A 19468-nucleotide genomic window follows, 5' to 3' on the forward strand; every position below is an offset into this window, starting at 1 on the left:
GTCATATCACTGCTTTAGGTTGTTGATCTGTTCATAGTGGATCCAACATTATAATGAGAGTTGACTGTAATTGTATTGCCTGACTCTTGTCTATCAATTGGTGGTCACAAAGCCGGCCTGGGTCCTGCGTTGTGTCCTGAGCTAGGCTAGTGATGCTAGCATCCGATGCTATCATCCCCACACACTGTCTGCCTTATGTAATTTCTCTAGCTTGAGGGGCGGGAGGGAGCGAGACCAAAAATAGCCCAGACAGAGCGGCCCTGCCCCCTTGTGGACACAACGCGCCTCTGCACCTCTTCCCCTCTGTCAGACAAAAGTGGCACGAATGGGGGGACAAAGTGGACTGAGAGTCTTGTGAAGCCTTGTTAGTTTGTGTTTAACAATAAGTTGACAGTATTGACTGGAAAGATGTCATCAAAGCTGATGACAAAACTTTGATATCAGACAAAATTATTTTCGGTCTGTCACAGGTAGATTTCAGTACAAAAGATGGATGGATGTACAGATATAAAAATGTTTAACTTTTCCTTTGGAACATTGAGCAAAACCTGTACGCTTACCTTATGGTGTTTTATTTTCCTTCAAAACTGTGTGTGTGTTCATTGTGTTTTGTGCAGTTTCCTGGACAGAATCGACTCGGTAAGACAGAGCGACTACACGCCAACAGACCAGGTACGTTCTCCCGCTTTCTCAAATTTCTTATTGAACCGTCATTATTATTATGTTTATTATGTTTATTATTATTATTATTATTATTATTGAACGTGACGCCATCGTTGTTGAACGTGTGTTTTTCAGGACCTGCTCCGATGCCGAGTATTAACTTCAGGGATTTTCGAGACGAGGTTCCAAGTAGACAAAGTCAACTTTCAGTAAGTCTGAGTAACGAAAAGGAACAGATTATTAATGATACTCCATCATTTATGCAATCAAATAATTGCACATTTATGTTGTACTCAGAAATGAGTACAGTGACTTAAAACTGACAATGTATAACAGTTGCTGAAAAATCTAAATATTTTAAAATAGTATTTGAAAATGCTAACTTTTGTAAAAATAAATAAATAAATAAATAAATGTTCCACTAAATGATATTACATTTGATATTTTTAAAAACGTCACATGCCAAAAGGTGACTGACAACCAATAACAACTGAATAAGATATTTGAATGTATATAAAAATATATGGATGAACAATTATTTGAAAAAAATGTTAGATTATAAAAATAAAAATAGTGAGTCATTGAATTTATATTTCTAAATATTTTTTTTTATGGAAAATAATTCTGTATCAAATACCAAAAGGTGACTGAAAAAACGGTGATTGAACAGGAAAATATTTTCGTATTTGTGTTGTATTGATAATATTGAAATGGAATGCAATCATAAAAAAAATCAAATATATTGAGTCATTGAATTTATATTGCTATGTGTTACTTTTTGTATGGAAAGTATTGCAATAAAAAATGCCAAAAGGTTACTGGAAAATGGTGGAACATGAAAATAGTTTAATATTTTTAAATACAGTATTGTATTATTGATAATATTGAAATAAATAGGAATCACAAACAATATCATTTTTTTATTATCATAATAATAACGTAAGTGAAAATAAATCCAACATTACAAGCAAATTATAGTGACAATTTTAATTGTAGTAATTCAGTTTTAGTCCAATTGAATGTGTTTAGTCAATTTAAATTCACCCAAATTACATTACGTTGGTTTTATTTGAAATATTAAAATATCAAAGGCTAAAAAGTGACTTTTCAATATCTGTTAATATTGACATTTAAAATAAACACATTGTCATTCAATTTACATTTGTAAATAATATTTAAACTAGATTTTTTTTTCTAAATATTGTCTGACATATTAAGTGCATAACAAATGAACATAAATCTGCATAATGAACGCTATAAATATTCATTTGGACTTATTCATGAAAAAAAAAAAAAAGAATGTTGTGACTTCAGTGAGGACAAGATGGCGGCAGTGAGTGATTCCTTACACTGTTTTGTCTCCTCTGCTCCTCAGCATGTTCGACGTTGGCGGCCAGCGGGACGAAAGGAGAAAATGGATCCAGTGCTTTAACGGTCAGACACTCAAGTATTTTTTTTTGTTATTTGAAATTATATTTTCGTCACCCTGTCCTGGCTCACGTGTTGCCCTGCGCGCTCTCTCCCCGTCTCAGACGTGACGGCCATCATCTTCGTGGTGGCGAGCAGCAGCTACAATATGGTCATAAGGGAAGACAACAACACCAACCGGCTACGGGAAGCCCTGGACCTCTTCCGCAGTATTTGGAACAACAGGCCAGTCCCGTTCTCATCCCGGTTCCATCTCCATCCCCAAAGCAATCAAATCACACCTGCCGCCCGTCGGCTTGCTTTCCCGCAGGTGGTTACGCACCATCTCGGTCATCTTGTTCCTCAACAAGCAGGACATGCTTGCCGAGAAGGTATTAGCTGGCAAATCCAAAATCGAAGACTACTTCCCTGAATATGCGCGCTACACCATACCAAATGAAGGTGGGCTCACTCGCGCAAGTGCGGAAAAAAAACATCCCCTCCGCCTGTTCGTTCATATTTTCTCCGTTTCTCCTTTCCTGAAGCAACTCCTGAACCCGGCGAGGACCCGAGAGTGACGAGAGCCAAGTTCTTCATCCGAGATGAGTTTCTCGTAAGTAGCAAAAGACCACGAGAATATTCAATACGGTGGTGGGGACTAAGCCTTTCCACCAAAAGCAAAAATCAGCCAATTAAATGGCTTTGTAAGGGTCGGCAACATCATTTTTATCTCGACATACAAGTTACCCAATCGCCCAATACTGACAGGCATTAAAAGGGGAGGTCAACCCCTGAGTTAAAGGCCCGGTCTGCCCTTTTTACTCAGGAAAAAGCACTTTTTAAATACAGGATTTAAACAAACAAACTACTTCTCAATTTACAGCTCTGGGCTTCCCTTAATGTCTGGTGGTGATTTTGTCCTTAAAGGCCTGTATTTTGCCATTTTGTGTTTGTTTTGTAAATAGTGGGACGTTTCTGTGGAAAAAACGGTGTTTATACCCCTCCAGCCAATCGCGGGGGGGCTCGCAAATGGGGCCGGGTGAATTTGTCGGCTGCGTGACGTCACTCCCACGGAAATTTGACAGCACGTACGGATTTTTTTTTTTCCCCACTCACTCACTCACAGAAGCTTACGTGAGTGAGTGAGTGAGTGAGTGAGTGAGTGAGTGAGTGAGTGAGTGAGTGAGTGAGTGAGTGGGAAAAAAAAGGGCTCGCCATTGTAGAGTGAGGTACTTTTTTTTTTTTTTTTTATATCTCGACTTCACAAGTGGGATTTCCGAGCTCAAGGGGGCGTTCCCGTACACACTTCCTGGTTTGAAGTCAGGAAAGTCCGACTTTCCTCAAATGCAGCATTAGCCCTGAGCAGCTGTGATGTCATCTTCAGTCGACTGCAAGTGGCAAAATGGCCGACCCCTGAGATGGATAAAAACGGCTGCATAACCCATATTCCACAAATGTAATATTAATCAGAATGTCATGTTTAGACTAGTGAGGTCACATATATTGTGTATATTGTGGTTGACTTCCCTTTAATTCTTTATCCTCTGCAAAAACAAAACAAAAACATCATCAAACATGACTTCCAGCTTCCTAAGCAGCTGTAACCGTCGACTTCATGTACATTATTCCGCCCCCTGCTGGCTAGATATTGTCTCATAACTGTGCCGAGCGCAACGCAATGACGCGCGTCTCTCTCTCTCTCGTTCGCCGGCGGCGGCGCATGCAGCGGATCAGCACGGCGAGCGGCGACGGTCGCCACTACTGCTACCCGCACTTCACCTGCGCCGTGGACACGGAGAACATCCGGCGGGTGTTCAACGACTGCCGGGACATCATCCAGCGAATGCACCTGCGGCAGTACGAACTCTTGTGATGAGACCCTCCCGCCTCCTCCCGAAGGACCATCAAGTACTACTGAAGTGTGTCAAATCCTCCTCCTCCTCTTTTTCTTTTTTTCTTTTGACTTTTTGGATTCCTCCGCGACGAGAAGATTCGATTGATTCCTTTGATGATTTCTCTTTCATTTTTTATTTTTTTGTCATTCCACTAAGCTTCAGGCTACCTCCTTTTCTTTGCCCTCCTGTCTCTTTTTTTCGGATACATGAAGACACCTACAGGACCTCAGTGTAGAGTGTGCGTTTGTGTGTGTACGAATGCGTTAGTGTTTGTTAGCCCCCTCCAAGCTAATGAAGAGATAAAAATGCACTTTGCATTAGGTTCCTTTTTTTTTTTTTTTCCGATGATGATTTGGATTATTCTCCCCCAAGAGGAACATACAATGTAGCATCAATGCGATATTTATTAACCCCGTCACCACTTTTTTTTTTTTTTTTTTTAGAGAGAGTTTAAAGCAAAAAAAAAAAAATGCTTTGCGGACCGAGAGAAAAGAGAGGACGGTGTGCACGATAACGAAAAAGTATGACAAACCAGAAGGATTTCCAAAAAGGAGCTGCTGTGTGCACTTTAGCCCCGCCTCCTCCATAGACTCGGACCCCCAACACACCACACACCATCCTTTTACCTGCGGGGAGGGGAGATTAAAATGTATTCATTTTCTTTCCTTTTTTTTTTTTTTTTTCTTTCTTGTACACTGTGCAAGGTGGAATTCTCCTGTACAGACTGTAAAGTGTAATATTATTTTGTACAAGTTGAATTGAAAAGAAAAACAAATCTACTTGTAGATCTTTGTGCCTTGATTATGGCTGTACCTGTAAAAAAACAAAAACAAAAAAAAAACAAGAAAAAAAATGACCAAAAAAAAAACAAAAACGAGCTCAGATGTAAGTAATGTTTTTTCGACCGCGCTGTACAGCTTGATGTCAAAAACACGTTTTGTTTTCTTTTCTTTTCTGTCGGCAGCAAAACGAGGAGACTGCGCGAAGGGGGGTGGTCGGGGGGGGGGGGGGGGGGGGGGGACTTTTCTCTGTAGAGTTTAGTTTTTTTCTGGTTTATAAAAAATATAAATAAACTGCTGTTTATTTAAAAAATAAATAAAAATAAACATTCTAGGGAAAGAATCCTAAAAATATACATTATGCAAATTAACCACTTACCTGCAGTTGAGGACCACATGTTGCAGCACCATTGCCTTTTTTTCTTTTTTTTTCTTTTTTTTTGAGGGATTTTTATTATGCCCTCCTGTTTTATTGTATTATTGTTATTATAATAATAATTATTTTCACAGCTTTAAAACACACATTGGAAATCCATTGAAAGTGTCCAAAATTGCAACCTGGTGTTGTTTTCATAGGAACCAACATTAATTTTTATGTTCTATTCTTGATTTTTTTTTGCGTGCGAGATCTTGTGTACATAGACTCACACATGCATTGTGTGCGCGCGTGCGTGTATGAATGTGCGGACAAAGAGTTTTATAATTGTATGTACATGTAAATTTATAGGTCTATATAAATATATATGTACAATTATACATGTTTAATTATGTGTGTGCCTAGGTGTACATACCTATGTATGTATACGCTAAATATGTATACATACACACATAGGAAAGCATGTCTAGAATGGAGATGAATAAATGAGCGTGTGCAATATTGTTCATGTTTGGGTGGGGGGTTATTTTTTTATTTTTTTTTGTCCTATGGGAGCCATATACGATTATAGGCACAGGCACGATGAATGTGTGAGCAGCACCCAACAAGATGAGCTCTTCTCCTTGTACAAAAAAAAAAAAAAAAAAAAAAGTCGGCATCAGCCTTTTCCTCTGCTAAATTACAAACACAACCACAGAGGGGCCGAAACCTCGCTCAAGCCCGGGGGGAGGACGATGAAATGACATTTTTTATTTTTATTTAAATAAAGAGGCACATTAGAGGAGTTCTTTTTTTTTTCTTCTCACAACACGTCCAGAATCCACACAAGTTCCTTGAAAATTGTTGAGCAGTTATTTTCCCCCCCTTGAAGACATGACAATTCTAGTTTAAAGACACTCATTCTCTCTGTTTACAAAACACATTTAATTCTTTGTTAGATTTTGTTATGATCACAAAATTTAGATTGATCTTTGAAGAAAAAAGAAAAGTTAGCTGAAAAAAAAACCTTCAAATCATTAGATTGATCTTCAGACACAAAATTGCTTACATATAGAACACTATTGTCTTTTATGGTTTACAAAAAAAAAATGTGCATTAGTCCTTGAAGACACAAAATTGCTGATGTATAAATGCTTCATAGTTTACAAACATGTAAATTGTCTTCGATGTTTATCAAAAAGCTTCCTTGAATGCTTAATAGTCACATTTTTGTTTAACGACAATTATCAAATGTTAACCTTGATTATGCAAACGTATCATTAAGTATAAAAATGCAGTTTGCTTGAGATTCTTGTTTACAAAAAAACATTGGGTTCCTTGAAGATGTTAGTCTTTTTATTTATTTTTTTAAAACGTTGGGTTCCTTGAAGGCTCAAAATTGACAACAAAAATACATTATATTCCTTTATACGTCTGCTGGATCTTACAAAAACAAGCAAGAGTTGATGAGGTTTACAAAAGTACAAAAACTGGTTCCTTCCTGTTTTTAAAAGCACGGTTTTGGGTCATTGAAAATTAAGTTTCCTTTTATGTTTGTGTACATGCACGCCATAAACCTCCACGGGGGTGTTAAAGATCATTTATTAATGCACAGTCGATTGGGAACGTCAACAACTTGGCAAAAACCCTCAAATATTTGGCACAGAAGATGAGTGACAATAAATACACTCAACAAACCAACAAAATGTGAGATGAGGGGTGACTTTTCAGTTCAGAGTGAATGACGTGGATCATCAACACACATCTGACACTTAAAATTTACATTAACAGTAATAAACTCGAGTTTCTGGATGGCAAAAAAACAAAAACGAGGCGAAGTCCTGTAAAATCAGTGGTGGCTGTTTTTTCGGGTTCTCCCACTTGATACAATTATCTGTACGACAAAACACCGCCTTTTGGCAAGCTCGCGGAATATAAAACGAACCCAACATTTTTTTTTCCACAAGTGATAATCACATCATAAATATCACAAATTTAAATCATTTAAAGGACTTGAAATATTTAAACAATTAGCGTCCTTTCCTTCCCAGTGTCGAGAAAAAAAAAGAATAAGAAACCAAGATTTTTTTAATTTATTTTTCGGTACGTTCTCAAACTGCGGCTCGACTCCACTTCCGGCTTGTGAGCGCGGGGATTGCTGGGTGATGTAGTTTTCACAGAGACTTGTGCTTCCCCAGCAGGCAGAGGCTGAGGCACTGCAGCAGGCCCTTCATCCACAAGCAATGCACAAGAACGAGCAGCATCAGGCAGCCGCCGGTAGAGGTGTACACGTTGATGACGGTGCTCTCCTCCGGTAAGAAGCACTTGGACAGCGCGTAGCTGCCCGGTGACACGGACGCCTTTTTTGGAGAGAGGGCGGGAACAAAATGGACGATTTAAAGGGCCAGTTGACAAACGGAGCACATGATAATGTGTGAGCAACGACGAAAAGTCAGTTAATATAAAATAACAGACATTAAATGGTAATTCGTCGTAATTTGCTTGTATTGCAGTTTTGCAATAGTAAAAATTATTTAATAAGTTCAAAAAGGTCCTGTTTGTGTGAATACGTTAAAATATTGTCAAATTGAACTAGCTGCCAAAAAGCGACTACGGTTGTCGTGAAACGAGCGATTTTTGTGTCAAAGGTCAGACACATGGTCGAAGTGCATGCTGGTAAATGTAGGCATTGCTCACATAACGTAGACGCCTCAATAACTTGTGTAATTATTGTGTTAAGTTTTAATAAAGACTAATATAATATCGAAATAACTTGTTCACGTTATTTCCACATTAGAAATAAAATAAGAAATAATTATAAACGTTTATTTTTAACACTTATAATGCACAATTTGAAAGTTTAAACATTAAAAAAAATGAAAGACAGTAAATTATTCTATGTTTTAAATATTTATATGTATATGTTATTAGAATTTGTGGAAAATCATTTTCAAGATGTATGTACAGTTTAAAATAAACAAAGCCATCTGGGCGTCCGGCCACCCACCAGGATGAAGCTGGGATTGTTGCGGTTCCTCCAGCTGAAGGAGGGCACGCTGACTTCCGGGTACTTGTTGTCATGGAGGACCTCGCAGCCGCTGTGGGTGTGGCCGCTCAGAATGAGGCGGGGCTTGAACCACTGCAGCAGCTAAGGACGACGACATAAAACCTCATCAAAATCAACGTCGTGGTTCCCGATACGACGCCGATGGGAGGGGTCCTCACCCTCTGGGACGCCTCCTTGGACAGCACGTCATACTTCTCCCTGAACAGAAGGTGGCGCTCACCGGGGGGCGCTGCATCTGTGCCTGTGCAGCCCGCATCGCTCACTCTGTACAGCGGGTAGTGCTAGAGAATGCCAACCGCGTCATTATTACTATATCGACAAAATACTTGCAAAAACTTGTATATTAGGTTCCTTGAAAGTAACTAACTTGTTTTTGATATTTTTAAAATGTTACGTCTTTGAGATGTTTGCATTCAGTTTGAAAATGTCTCCAAACTTCAGCTGCTTTTGATGTTTACAAAAACACATGCGAGGTCCCTTGAAGATGCTAAACTGTCATTTCAAAAACATGTTAGCTTTTGATGATACGAGTGTCAATATTTACAAACAATGTAAATAAGGTTTATTGAAGAACCAAATTTGAGTAAAAGACTAAATTGTTTTGATGTTTAAAACGTGTACATTAGCATCAGATTTTCTGTCTGACGTTATTGTCTAGTGTTAAGAGTGGTTAATGAGCTCACCTGTAGCATGATTGGGGGTGTGGGAGGATACACCTGAGTCCCCTCGCAGCCGTCCCCCGAACTCTGTGCAGAGGCAAGCTGCTTTATTTATAGCGCACATTTCATGCACAAGCTTCACACAATCAGAAATACATCATACATTCACACACAAAACCGTAACACTAAAATATTCAGTCATTTATAGACCAATTGCAGAATTTTGAAATCAGTTCTACAACTGACTGGAAATAACAATTTTTAATAATAGTGATTTCAATGTGGATCAAAAATAATGGTGATTTCCCCCCACCACATTCATCACCCGTTCCTCCCAAGTTTTGTTTTGGTTTAGTTAAGGGAAATGTTGGTGACATTTGACTTTATCATGTTGTTTTGGTTGTATGTGCCGCCGACTTGCCTGCAGAGAACAATTGAGGTCCTTGGAGAGCCTCATGAGCTCTTTCTCCACCGCTTGGCAGATGGGGCAGCCGTCGCCGTGCAGTGCCACCGTGTTCACCAGCAAGAAGCTAAGCACGCACACACACGAAAAAAAAAACAACGGCATTCTAAACAACACTTTGAAAAATGTTTACTTGGTCAAAACATGATAAACGGCTCACTTGACTCCGTTTTTGGTGACAATCCTGGTGGAGGAGGCGTTGAAAACCTTCTCGAAGCGCTGTAGCTTGAACCAGTCCATCCTGCAGAGGGCGACAAAAGCCTACATTCAAACCTGATAAAAACAAAAAAACAAGTACCGAGTCCATTCGTGTACTTAAAAAAAAAACAACACATACACGCAAAAAAAAAACAACTACACAACTGTCAATTATTTTTACTGTTTACAATGGATATAAAAAGTCTACACACCCCTGTTTAAATGCCAGATGTTTTGTGATTATAAAGCGTTTAGGCACACTCAACCTTTGGCATTTTGACTTGACAACGGTTACGGTCGGTCCGCCATTTTGACTCCTCGTCTGCCATATAGCCCGCAGTGTTTTCCCCTCGTCCGCTATTTAGCCCTCAGATAGTGTTAGCACTTGTGGGAATATCTTATTCTTTTTCACCCTCTTTTTTTTTTCCACATCAGCCCCCCCCCCCCCCCCCCCCTTCTTTTTCTTTTCCATCCACCTCTAAGCAGTAATGGTAAGTACAGAATCTCATTTTATTTTAATTAGAGGGCGGCATGGTGACTGAGTGGTTAGCACGTCCGCCTCCTGAGGACGCAAGATCAAGCCCAGGCTTTAGCCTTCCTGGGTGGCGTTTGCATGTTCTCCCCGTGCCCGCGTGGTTCTTCTCCGGGTACTCCGGTCTCCTCCCATATTCCAAAAGACATGCATGGCAGGTTAACTGGGCGCTCCGAATTGTCCCTAGGTGTAATTGTCCCTAGGTGTGCTTGTGAGTGTGAGTGGTTGTTCGTCTCTATGTATTTTAGATTTTTTTTTTTTTTTATGCAAATTATTTTGATGTAAATATTGACTTTAATGGGGAAATTTGACTTAAGTCGAAATTCGGTTTACACCGCTAGGAACGGAACTCCAACCTAACTCGAGGACTCCCTCTATATATTAATTAATTTTCCTTAATTTTCTTATTTAAAGCAAAAAAAATAAATAAATCCGCCAATGGGGTAAGCAACATTTGCTTGGCAAAAATACTTAAAATTAGTATATAAATCTAGCCCCTAGTGTTATGTTCTGGAGTTGGATCCCAAAAAGGCAGACACAAATAAGATTTTAACTATTTATTCACATCGAGCGGCGTGGAAAAAAACTTGACTAGACGAGAAACAACGAGAGTTGCCCAGAGGAATAGAGGTATAGTCCGACAAAAACATACACTTCTCAGACCGGCTTATATAGACAACGAATTGATCCGATTGGCTGTGGGTAGACATGTGGGTAACAGGACTGACATGGTATTATCTGATTGGCTGTTGACTAGATAAAGAGATTAAAGATTCCTGACATCACATAGCTTCTGACATCACATAGCTTAAGACCAGTTGAAACTAGATGCTGGTTACATCAGTTCAAAACAGACACTTGACCTCAAGGTCATGACCCAAACATAACCCTTGCATGACAGTAAACATAACCCTTACATGACCCAAACATAAAACTTAAAATTGGCATGTTATTCCCTAATTTCAATTGAGATGTGTAATTGGCTTTCTTCTTAAAATGAGAGAAAAAAAAAAAAAAGTCTTGCTCCTCTGCTGGTCATTTCATGCAAACGCAAACCATTATTTGAGCTTGCAATGAGTATTTTTTTCTTAATATTAGTTGTAATGTCTTATTCAGAAAAAGTTAGATATTTTTCCTTAATTTGGGGGGGGGGGGGGGGGGGGGGGGTGTTACTTTTTTTTTTTTTTGCAGTGTACAGTAACACGAGTTTGAAATGATTGGCTAATTTTGAATTTTGAAAATGTCTTGATCCCAATTATGAGGGTGTGCACACTTAATGCCACATCATCTCAGTTATTTTTACTTCCCCTCTATTTTACTTGCCTTGCCTTGCCTCTCAAAATAAAATATTTTTTTATTGAGTTGTACAGATTATCGGTCACGTTAGTGGTGTGAAAACGTTTTGGAAGTTATTTATCCTGCTCTCATTTTTCACATCACAAAAATCAACAGCTTAAAACAGTTGCAATTTCCTTTTCAACGGTTTCACATGTGTACATGTACTTCCCCTTTTTAGCCTAGCTGCTTGGGGCTAACTTGCTGGAACTAATTTACAAGCGTCTTCCTTGTCGGAGGCCTCCTCGGAAGGGGAAATGTGATGATAAATAACCCCAGAGCAGGAAATGGCGTTTGTATGCATACAGTAACACAAATAGGCAAGTTTAAGCTCAATAGTACACACTCATGTTAGCATATGCTAAGCTAACATAAATACACTCTGGTTCAAACAACACAACTTTATTTAAACACCACTAGGTGACAGTATCGCTCTGCCAACATCTTCTGGGTGTCTTCAAAAGGTAAATAATTTTGCTAGTTGTACAACAGAGTACAAATACTTTAATACTGTACCTAAGTAGAATTTTCACATATCTGTACTTGTACTTTACTTTGTTATTTATATTTCTGTCAACACTCACTTTTACTCCATCGCGTTTCATAATTGAAAGTGTACTTTCACTCAAAAAATAATTTTTGTTAATAGAAAATAAAGAAGAGGAACGTTTTTGTTACACATTTTGATGTGATCAAGATACCAGCAGACGAAGGTTAAGAAAATGAGATGCAGGTAATCAATATGTATTAATATCAGGTCTCCGGTGCTGTTCTATTAGCCAAAATGCACATCTATTACATAACTATGCCATTAAAATAAACAAAACATAAAATAAAACAAAAACAATAAAACATTTTAACCCCTCCTTTTTAAAAAAATACATATTACTTAAGTACATTTAATATCAGAAATTACTTTTAATACTTTATCCATCAAATGAGTTAGACTTTTAAGTAAGTACAAGGTGACATGTTGAAGTCATTTCATGTGAAGATACTTTCACCTCTACTATTGTATCGCTTTCAGTTTTATTGCGTCTTGGACTTTGCACAAAGTCCGACAACGATCACTTGCTGACTCGCCCGTGTGAGGTTCGAAACAACAAAATAGTGTCGTGTTGTGTTGATCAGGGGCAGATATAACTTGTACTTCTTTCTGTCCCCTTTCATTTCTTTTTTTTTTTTTTTAATTTAAGAAAAAAACAAAAACGTGTCCTTACTCGTAATGGAAGCCAATGTCGTGATTCCCGACCAGCACCACCAACTCCGTGTCCTCGGAGTGGCGGAACATCCTGCGGAAGCGCCGCACGTCGTCCTCCCAATTCTGCAGACAAGTTTGACACGTTATGTCAAACGCTCACCAACTGACACTATTGTGGGAATGCTGAAAGCATCCCACAATGTTATTCGGATTTTTATTCTGCTTACGTTTTTTGCAGAGAAACAACTCCCACATAATATTTCCAATTTACACCATTCAAATATCAACTTGCTTCAAAAATTCACGCCTTCTGGGGTATATATATCATCTGATTCCGCATTACTTAATAATAATAATGCTTAATTAATAATACTTAATAAGGCAATAACCTTATTTATTGATTGATTGAATTTGTATTATTAATTCAATCTCTGGTGTAATAACCTTATTTATTGATTGATTGATTGACTGCGATTGGCTGGCAACCAGTCCAGGGTGTCCCCTGCCTACTGCCCAGAGCCAGCTGAGATAGGCGCCAGCACCCCCCGCGACCCTTGTGAGGAATAAGCGGTCAAGAAAATGGATGGATGGATGGATGGATTGATTGATTGAATTGTTTTTTTATTTTATTATCTGTTCTTATTGCTGCTGGAAATGTAAATTTCCCAGAGGGAGCCATCCCAAAGGGATCAATAAAGTCAAGTCTAAGTCTAAGTCTACTTACAGTACTCGCACAATTTAACGTTAAATATCAACTTTTCCCCCCATTCATTTTCAAGGGGACTGGTATTGAACTTTTTCTAAGTCCTACTTTTCACGCCTACTTCCATACATACAACTGATCATCATTACCAGCTCTGTGACGCTGCTCAGTGGAGCACTTGGTTAAGTGCATTGTCCAATAACCAGGAGGTCCTGGGTTCAAATCCCACCTCTGACTGGACTTTGCAAATATATTGTTTAGTGATATAAATGTATACCAACTGACTATCATATCAGGAAATGCATTACAATTTCACTGAAATGATTAAATGCACGCTGGCTTTCATCACAGGCTTGCTGTTTCAGATGACACTTTTCAAAATAAATACGCTATTAGCCATGAATCTGAACAAGGCGTGTTAGCTCAGTTCTTAGAGGAATTGCCACCCCGACCTCTGTGGATTAAACCCCGCCTGGACCACATTTTAGTACATTCGATGGTTTGATACCAACTGATTATCGTATCAGGAAATGCATTGTAATTTATCTGAAATGATTAAATCCTACCTTAGATTGCAGTTCGTTTTCTTTTGTATTCATTTATCTTTCAACTTTAACGAAAATTTTGTAATTTTCACATAATTTATCTTTCAAGTTACTTCATAAGCATTCATCTTAGCATTCAGCTTTCAGCATTCCCACGCAATTTCTTCAGGAATTGCACTTAGTCTAGTTACACTTACAAAATCCCCTTCAAAATGCATTTGATTTATTTGTCTTAATTGGACAACGTACCCAACAACGCAATCTGTGTTAATGTAGGGGCCACAAGTAGACAAATTCGACAAATTAGATGACCTAGCTCCAATTAATCGGCACGTCATCTGTTCGAATAAGCACCACATCTCAAATAGACGCCTCATTCCTTCACCTTGCAAGTATTTATAGTCAGCTGTATGTTATAGTTGGGGTGGTGTTGCATGCGTGGAAAAAAATGTCACACTTCAAATAAAAACTTTTTCCTAGTTAATAAACTGATGAACTAACAGATAATACCTTCATTTTTTTTTAGTTCTAAGTCAGTCCTAAGCGTTTGATAAACAGTGTTGTCACAGATTACTTGAAAAAATAATGTGATTATTGATTACTGACTACTCCTCAAAAAAGTAATCTAGTTACTTTACTGATTACTTTATTGTCAAAGTAACTAAGTTATCAATTACTTTTTTGTACAAATTTCCGAATGACAACCGGTTTAAATAATACTTGTGAAAGTGCATGAACTTGTGACATGTTTGTTTGTTTCTGTTTCTCTGGTTTTACAAGACATAAACGGGTGTAGTATAACACATTACAAACTGTAACTATAACATTTACATGTCGGCTGGTTGCAACTGTAACTATAACATTTTCTATTTTCTATTTATCCTGATGCTGCTATTTATTTAGGTAGCTGGGTTGGGCTGAAGGAAATGTACAACTGCTTGCTTTCTCCTTACCTGTCGGCTTTGCTTCAAGTTGTATCGCGCTGTGCTTTGATGCGTTCCCTCAAAGTGGATGTGGCGTTTTTAGCGAGCGCAAAGTTTGCAACGCACTGAGTGTCGTGTTTCTGTGTTGGGTGGTTGGGTTTTAGTTTGGTTTTGGGTGTTTGTTGTCTTTTCCAGTTTTGTCTCCCCTACTCTCATCATTGTTAACCTTGTCCACCTGTGTGTGCCTTCACTCCCCATTTGTGTGACCTAATTAGTGCTCTCTGCCTGCTGTGTCTCAAAGGTGTGTCCTGTTAGTGTCATTAGTGTTGGTATAAGGGAGTGGTGTTTGTCTCACGCGGGTGTGGGAGCATTGTTTGAATGTTTGCATGTCAGATGTTGAATGTTTGTTTCGCAGTATTGTGTCTGTTTGCCTAGTTTGCCTAGTTGCCAAGTCATCCACTCCACGCCAAGTAACAGCAACTGTCCACGCTGAGTCAGTCATGTTCATCATCTGCCCCCGTTCGTCATGCCAGTTCTGCCCCAGTTCGTCACGCCAAGTCTACCCACGTTTCAGTCCACCAATAAAGTTACACTCGTTACTGTCATCCTTCTCCCTGCCAGTTTTTTCAGCCTCTGGGTCCATCCACCACACCCCCGACGTGACACTGAGAGGGTTTTTGTCATCTTTACTGGACAAAAATGCAAAGTAATGGCTGTATTTCCACTGAGCATATGCACCCGTTTGTGGGGGTCTTCCTGTTTCTTCCATTGTTTATGTCGTGACGAGGTAAGTTGTGTCTATTGTTTTGGCTCGCCGCTCGCACGTTTGTACACGTGACCCGGCGTTGCGTCTTCCGCTGAGAAAACGTGACATGCGATGTGACGTCACTCCCAAATGCAAGAGAAACATTTTCTCCTCGAAATTATCTTATTATCAAAATTCTGAGTTCTACATACATTACGAGGTAATACAAAAATAGTGACATATAGCCACTTAGCAAAGTAGATTTAATCAGATTACTGTTTTGGAAAAATGAACGCGTTAAAATTGCTCGTTATTGAAAGAAAGTACTTACTTAGTATTGCGTTAGTGACAACACTGTTGATAAACGAGGGGCCACAAACACCGTATTTCAATAGTTACACGCTATGCCCAAATAAATCAAGATTCTGCTTGAAAAATAAAAACTTTTTTTTTTTCAATGCGGGCAATTTCCTCAAATAGTTTCCCTGCCCTAATTAATCTCTTCTAATTTAACGTTCCGAGGGCCCACCTGTGGGCCCTGCGGCCATCTTGGAAAAAAGGCGGGATATGCACGTCGCCAGCTGGGTACTTACTTGCATGTTATACATCATTTGAAAGCTGAGCCTCTGGATATTTGAATGGTGCCCAACTTGTTAAGATGAAATCATATCTTGCAGGCTCAGTGAGCAATTGTAGATGCAAAAAAAAAAAAAAAAGAGGTGCAAGTCACCCTTTCTGGTCTCCTGCATTCTCAACATGTGCAACCCCATCCCAACTGGTCCTCAAACATCTAAAAGTGTCCAGTCAAAACATTCCGGGAAAATTTCTCTTCCACACTGGCCCTTTAATCCATAAAGCTACGTTATTGTCTGCTGCAAGGTGCGTCCAAGTTCTAAAATGCGCATAAGCATCGATCCAGATTGACTTGCAGCTCCACATTTCCTGCGCGGATTCGCCTCGCCGCGCTCGGTAACAAACACATGAGCTTTGCTCCAATAGAAAGATGTTTTATCGGTCACAAGATCCATGCAGCCCGATGGCCATCTTTGTGCGTCAAAAGGTCGTCCTTCCAAAGGTCCGTCATCACTTGAGCCAGTAACAGTGCAGCCCCTCGGCGATGGTCGTTTTGAAAGCCAATCAGATCCTCAAAACAGCGACGTGCTGGTTGCCAGGGTAACTCAAGTGAAGTAAAAGTTCTGAAGTCAAACACCCTTCGCGTAAATGTCATAAAGCCACGTTTTGGTTGCTGCAACCTGCCGAATACGCACAAGAGTCACCCATTCTTATGCTCGTTTGAGTTAGCGTTTATGGCTAGCGCTCTGCAGTCAAACTAGAAAGGAAAAAAAAAGAAACAGCAAAGAAATCGTGTGTGGAGTGATTGACACCTTATGTGGTCCAATTCCGTCGTCTTACTTTGTCTGACATGGCCAATGGCATTGTGCGGAAAAGGTCCTCCCTCGTACGATGCAGGAACCAGTCACAACGATTTCATGGTGACTGACATATTGAACTTTTTTTTTTTTTTAAATCATCTGTTAGCTGCGCTAATGTCATGGCAGCAGAAGATCATAGCGTCAAAGCGCGTCATGTCAAAGTAATGTCTAAATGTGGAGAGAGTCTCTCAAATATGGCTAGAATAGAACAGTGACAAATTTCAAATGAATTTTTATCAGACTTGACCTGGGCTTTCAAGGGTCCCCCAAATGCTGGCCTAGACCCCCGTTTTGGAAAATCCTGTGTAAAATTCTCATTGTCAAACTTGAACTGGAATTAGGGAAGACCTTAACTTTGAACCTGTAGTGTTTTGAAGTCTAAGTCATCATTCGCCCAAGTGTTATCTTCGAAAACAGACCAAAACTATGCTGAAGTACAGCTTCAAATTTACTTTTGATGCACCTTTTTTTTTTAGGCGTTTTCGACAAAAAATTTTTTTTTTTAAATGATAAGATGGGGGGAAAGGAGGTGCTTGAGGTAGATGCTGATTTGTTGAAATGTTTTTAAAACGTGAGCGTGAGAGGAAAACCTAGGCAAGCATGGGAAGTATCAAAATTCAAACCCCAAATCTCAGAACTTCAATTGTGAAACAAAAAATGTCCATTCTCATTAATGACATGGGTGCTTTGAATTTTCTGAGCTCCCTTTCTCAAGCCATTGTTGTTTTGAGTAAACATAAACAAGCCCCTTACCTTCTTGGAGCTCCACTTGCCTTCGTCGAAGATGTCCCCTAGGATGAAGACCACCTCGGGCCTGAGGAGCCACAAGGCGGTCTGGAAAGCTCGCTCCATCTGCCATTCCCTGCGCATGCGCACACGAGCACTCGCTTGTTATTATGGCATCAATCAATCAGTGAAGGACACAAGGTTGTTGTTGTCGTCGTCGCTTCAAGTGTACCTCCTCAGCTTGTCGAACCAGTGACCGCCGACGGCCCCCAGGAGATGCGTGTCGGACAGCACCATGGCGCGAACCGGCGGCGAGTCCGGCGGCCGGCCGTCGATGCCCTCCCCGCCGCCGCCGCGCGCATGCTCCACGCGGGGCCAGGCGCACTTGAGGATGGCGGGGAAGTAGATGAGATACTCGCAGAAGAAGAAGGCGCCGCCGAGCAGCAGCATCAGCACGGCGGCCAGCAGCCACCTGACGCCGAACCTGGCCATGGCTCTCCTCTTACGACGTGATGGAGCGACCCATGAGGCATCTTCTCCTCCTCCGCCTCCTCTTCTTCCTCCTCCTCCTCTTCGTCTTCTTCACGACGCCGGCCCGATGTGGCCCATGATGGCGGATCAAGAAGATGTCGGTCGGGTGTTTAAAGTTGAGACAAAAACAAAGACGGAAGGCGAGGAGGAATGCAGTCAGTCGAGCTCCGCTACGATGGTCAAGCCGCGCTCACGACGTACTTCCGCTTGGATTGCAAAATAAAAGTCGAAAAAGGGAAGTTAAACTGTATTGAAAAAGACGGGAGAAAACAAAATAGTTGTGGATTATACATTATACTGTAGTTAGCTTTTATTTCGTTGTATTTAGTTAGGTTTAATTCATTTTTAGAGAAGGCTTGTCAGTGGATCACTGTGCATATCAATTTTCAGCCTGGTACCAGTACAGTACTCAACTCTTGAATAATCACTAATACCAATACCATTAGTACTTTTGATACATAAAATTTCCCCAAAAAACAATGACAGATCATTTTAAAAGAAAGACCTATATTTCCCGATATAGCATTTTCCTTAAAATTGCATGAAATTAATTAATTTTCTAATCCAATTTCTAGTTTCTGATTGTATAACGGCCACAACGTTTTTATTTTTCAAAAATGCTTTGTTTCATTTTGTTTAGTTTTGTTTTTGTTTTTTAAAATATTACCTGTAAATTGTGTTAAAATGTTAATTACTCTGTAGTAGACAAATACTTTGGGAATAATGAGTACTGTTGGAATCCGACCTGATACAACCACAGACATTGTTTTGGCCTACAGCAAAGTGATAATACAGTATCAGACAGAGAGGGAGGAACAAGGTCTACTTTATCCTCACACTCAAACAAAACATTATAAGTTCCCTAAAATGTACATACATTTCATTTTTTTAACAGAAATACAAAAACAAAAGATGAACTGTTTAATTTCAAACCCTGTTCCGTTTATATGTCTATTTTTACATCACTGTTAATAGAATTTAAAAAAAAAAAATCCTTAAAACTCATTCACTGCCAGTCATTTTAGAAAATTTTAAAATTTTCAATACTCATGGGATATTACATTCAATAATTATATATAAACCGAATCTACCAAATAACAGAATAGACTCCCTACTTTTTGCCCCATCCCATTCTTTTATAATTGACAGCAGAAAAATGTAGGTTTGCCAAAATACAGCCATTTCTCCCATGGACTCTGAAACTGTGTTTATTTCCTATAAAATGGGGCAATGATGTCATCTACCGGTGGTTGGGCATCAGTAAAGCTGTTTACAAGTTTGATATTTACAGTGGAGCATAATCAGATT

At 39.5% G+C, this 19468-nt stretch overlaps 2 protein-coding genes across 3 annotated transcripts in view; one reads left to right on the top strand and one right to left on the bottom strand.

Annotated features, from left to right (window-relative positions):
• Positions 1-4744, top strand: part of LOC144015575 (guanine nucleotide-binding protein G(olf) subunit alpha) — a 57637-nt gene extending 52893 nt beyond the window's left edge. For both annotated transcript variants that reach the window (XM_077515685.1, XM_077515696.1), the window contains exons 6-12: positions 618-672; positions 799-872; positions 2039-2097; positions 2196-2316; positions 2402-2532; positions 2616-2683; positions 3797-4744. In XM_077515685.1, coding sequence (XP_077371811.1) covers positions 618-672; positions 799-872; positions 2039-2097; positions 2196-2316; positions 2402-2532; positions 2616-2683; positions 3797-3943 — 655 coding nt within the window. In that variant the 3' untranslated portion in view covers positions 3944-4744. The remainder of the gene's footprint in view (positions 1-617; positions 673-798; positions 873-2038; positions 2098-2195; positions 2317-2401; positions 2533-2615; positions 2684-3796) is intronic.
• A 1941-nt stretch (positions 4745-6685) lies between these two features.
• mppe1 (metallophosphoesterase 1) lies at positions 6686-18356 on the bottom strand. The gene is made up of 9 exons (XM_077515710.1): positions 17862-18356; positions 17657-17765; positions 12574-12677; positions 9449-9529; positions 9247-9355; positions 8850-8912; positions 8325-8447; positions 8107-8247; positions 6686-7459 (listed from the first exon to the last, which is right to left on the bottom strand). The coding sequence occupies exons 1-9, from the start codon at positions 18119-18121 to the stop codon at positions 7274-7276; spliced, it is 1176 nt and encodes a 391-aa protein (XP_077371836.1). The 5' UTR covers positions 18122-18356; the 3' UTR covers positions 6686-7273.
• Between the last annotated feature and the right edge of the window lie 1112 nt (positions 18357-19468).

Source organism: Festucalex cinctus, chromosome 1 (genome assembly GCF_051991245.1).
Source record: "Festucalex cinctus isolate MCC-2025b chromosome 1, RoL_Fcin_1.0, whole genome shotgun sequence".
NCBI lineage: Eukaryota > Metazoa > Chordata > Actinopteri > Syngnathiformes > Syngnathidae > Festucalex > Festucalex cinctus.

What these genes read in the sequence shown, in the direction of transcription:
- mppe1 (XM_077515710.1), bottom strand. Translation starts at nt 18,121, where the DNA reads ATGGCCAGGTTCGGCGTCAGGTGGCTGCTGGCCGCCGTGCTGATGCTG. An exon ending in TGGTTCGACAAGCTGAGGAG is followed by an intron (nt 17,766 to 17,861) that starts GTACACTTGAAG and finishes GCGCATGCGCAG; the next exon opens with GGAATGGCAGATGGAGCGAG. An exon ending in GTCACCAAAAACGGAGTCAA is followed by an intron (nt 9,356 to 9,448) that starts GTGAGCCGTTTA and finishes GTGCGTGCTTAG; the next exon opens with CTTCTTGCTGGTGAACACGG.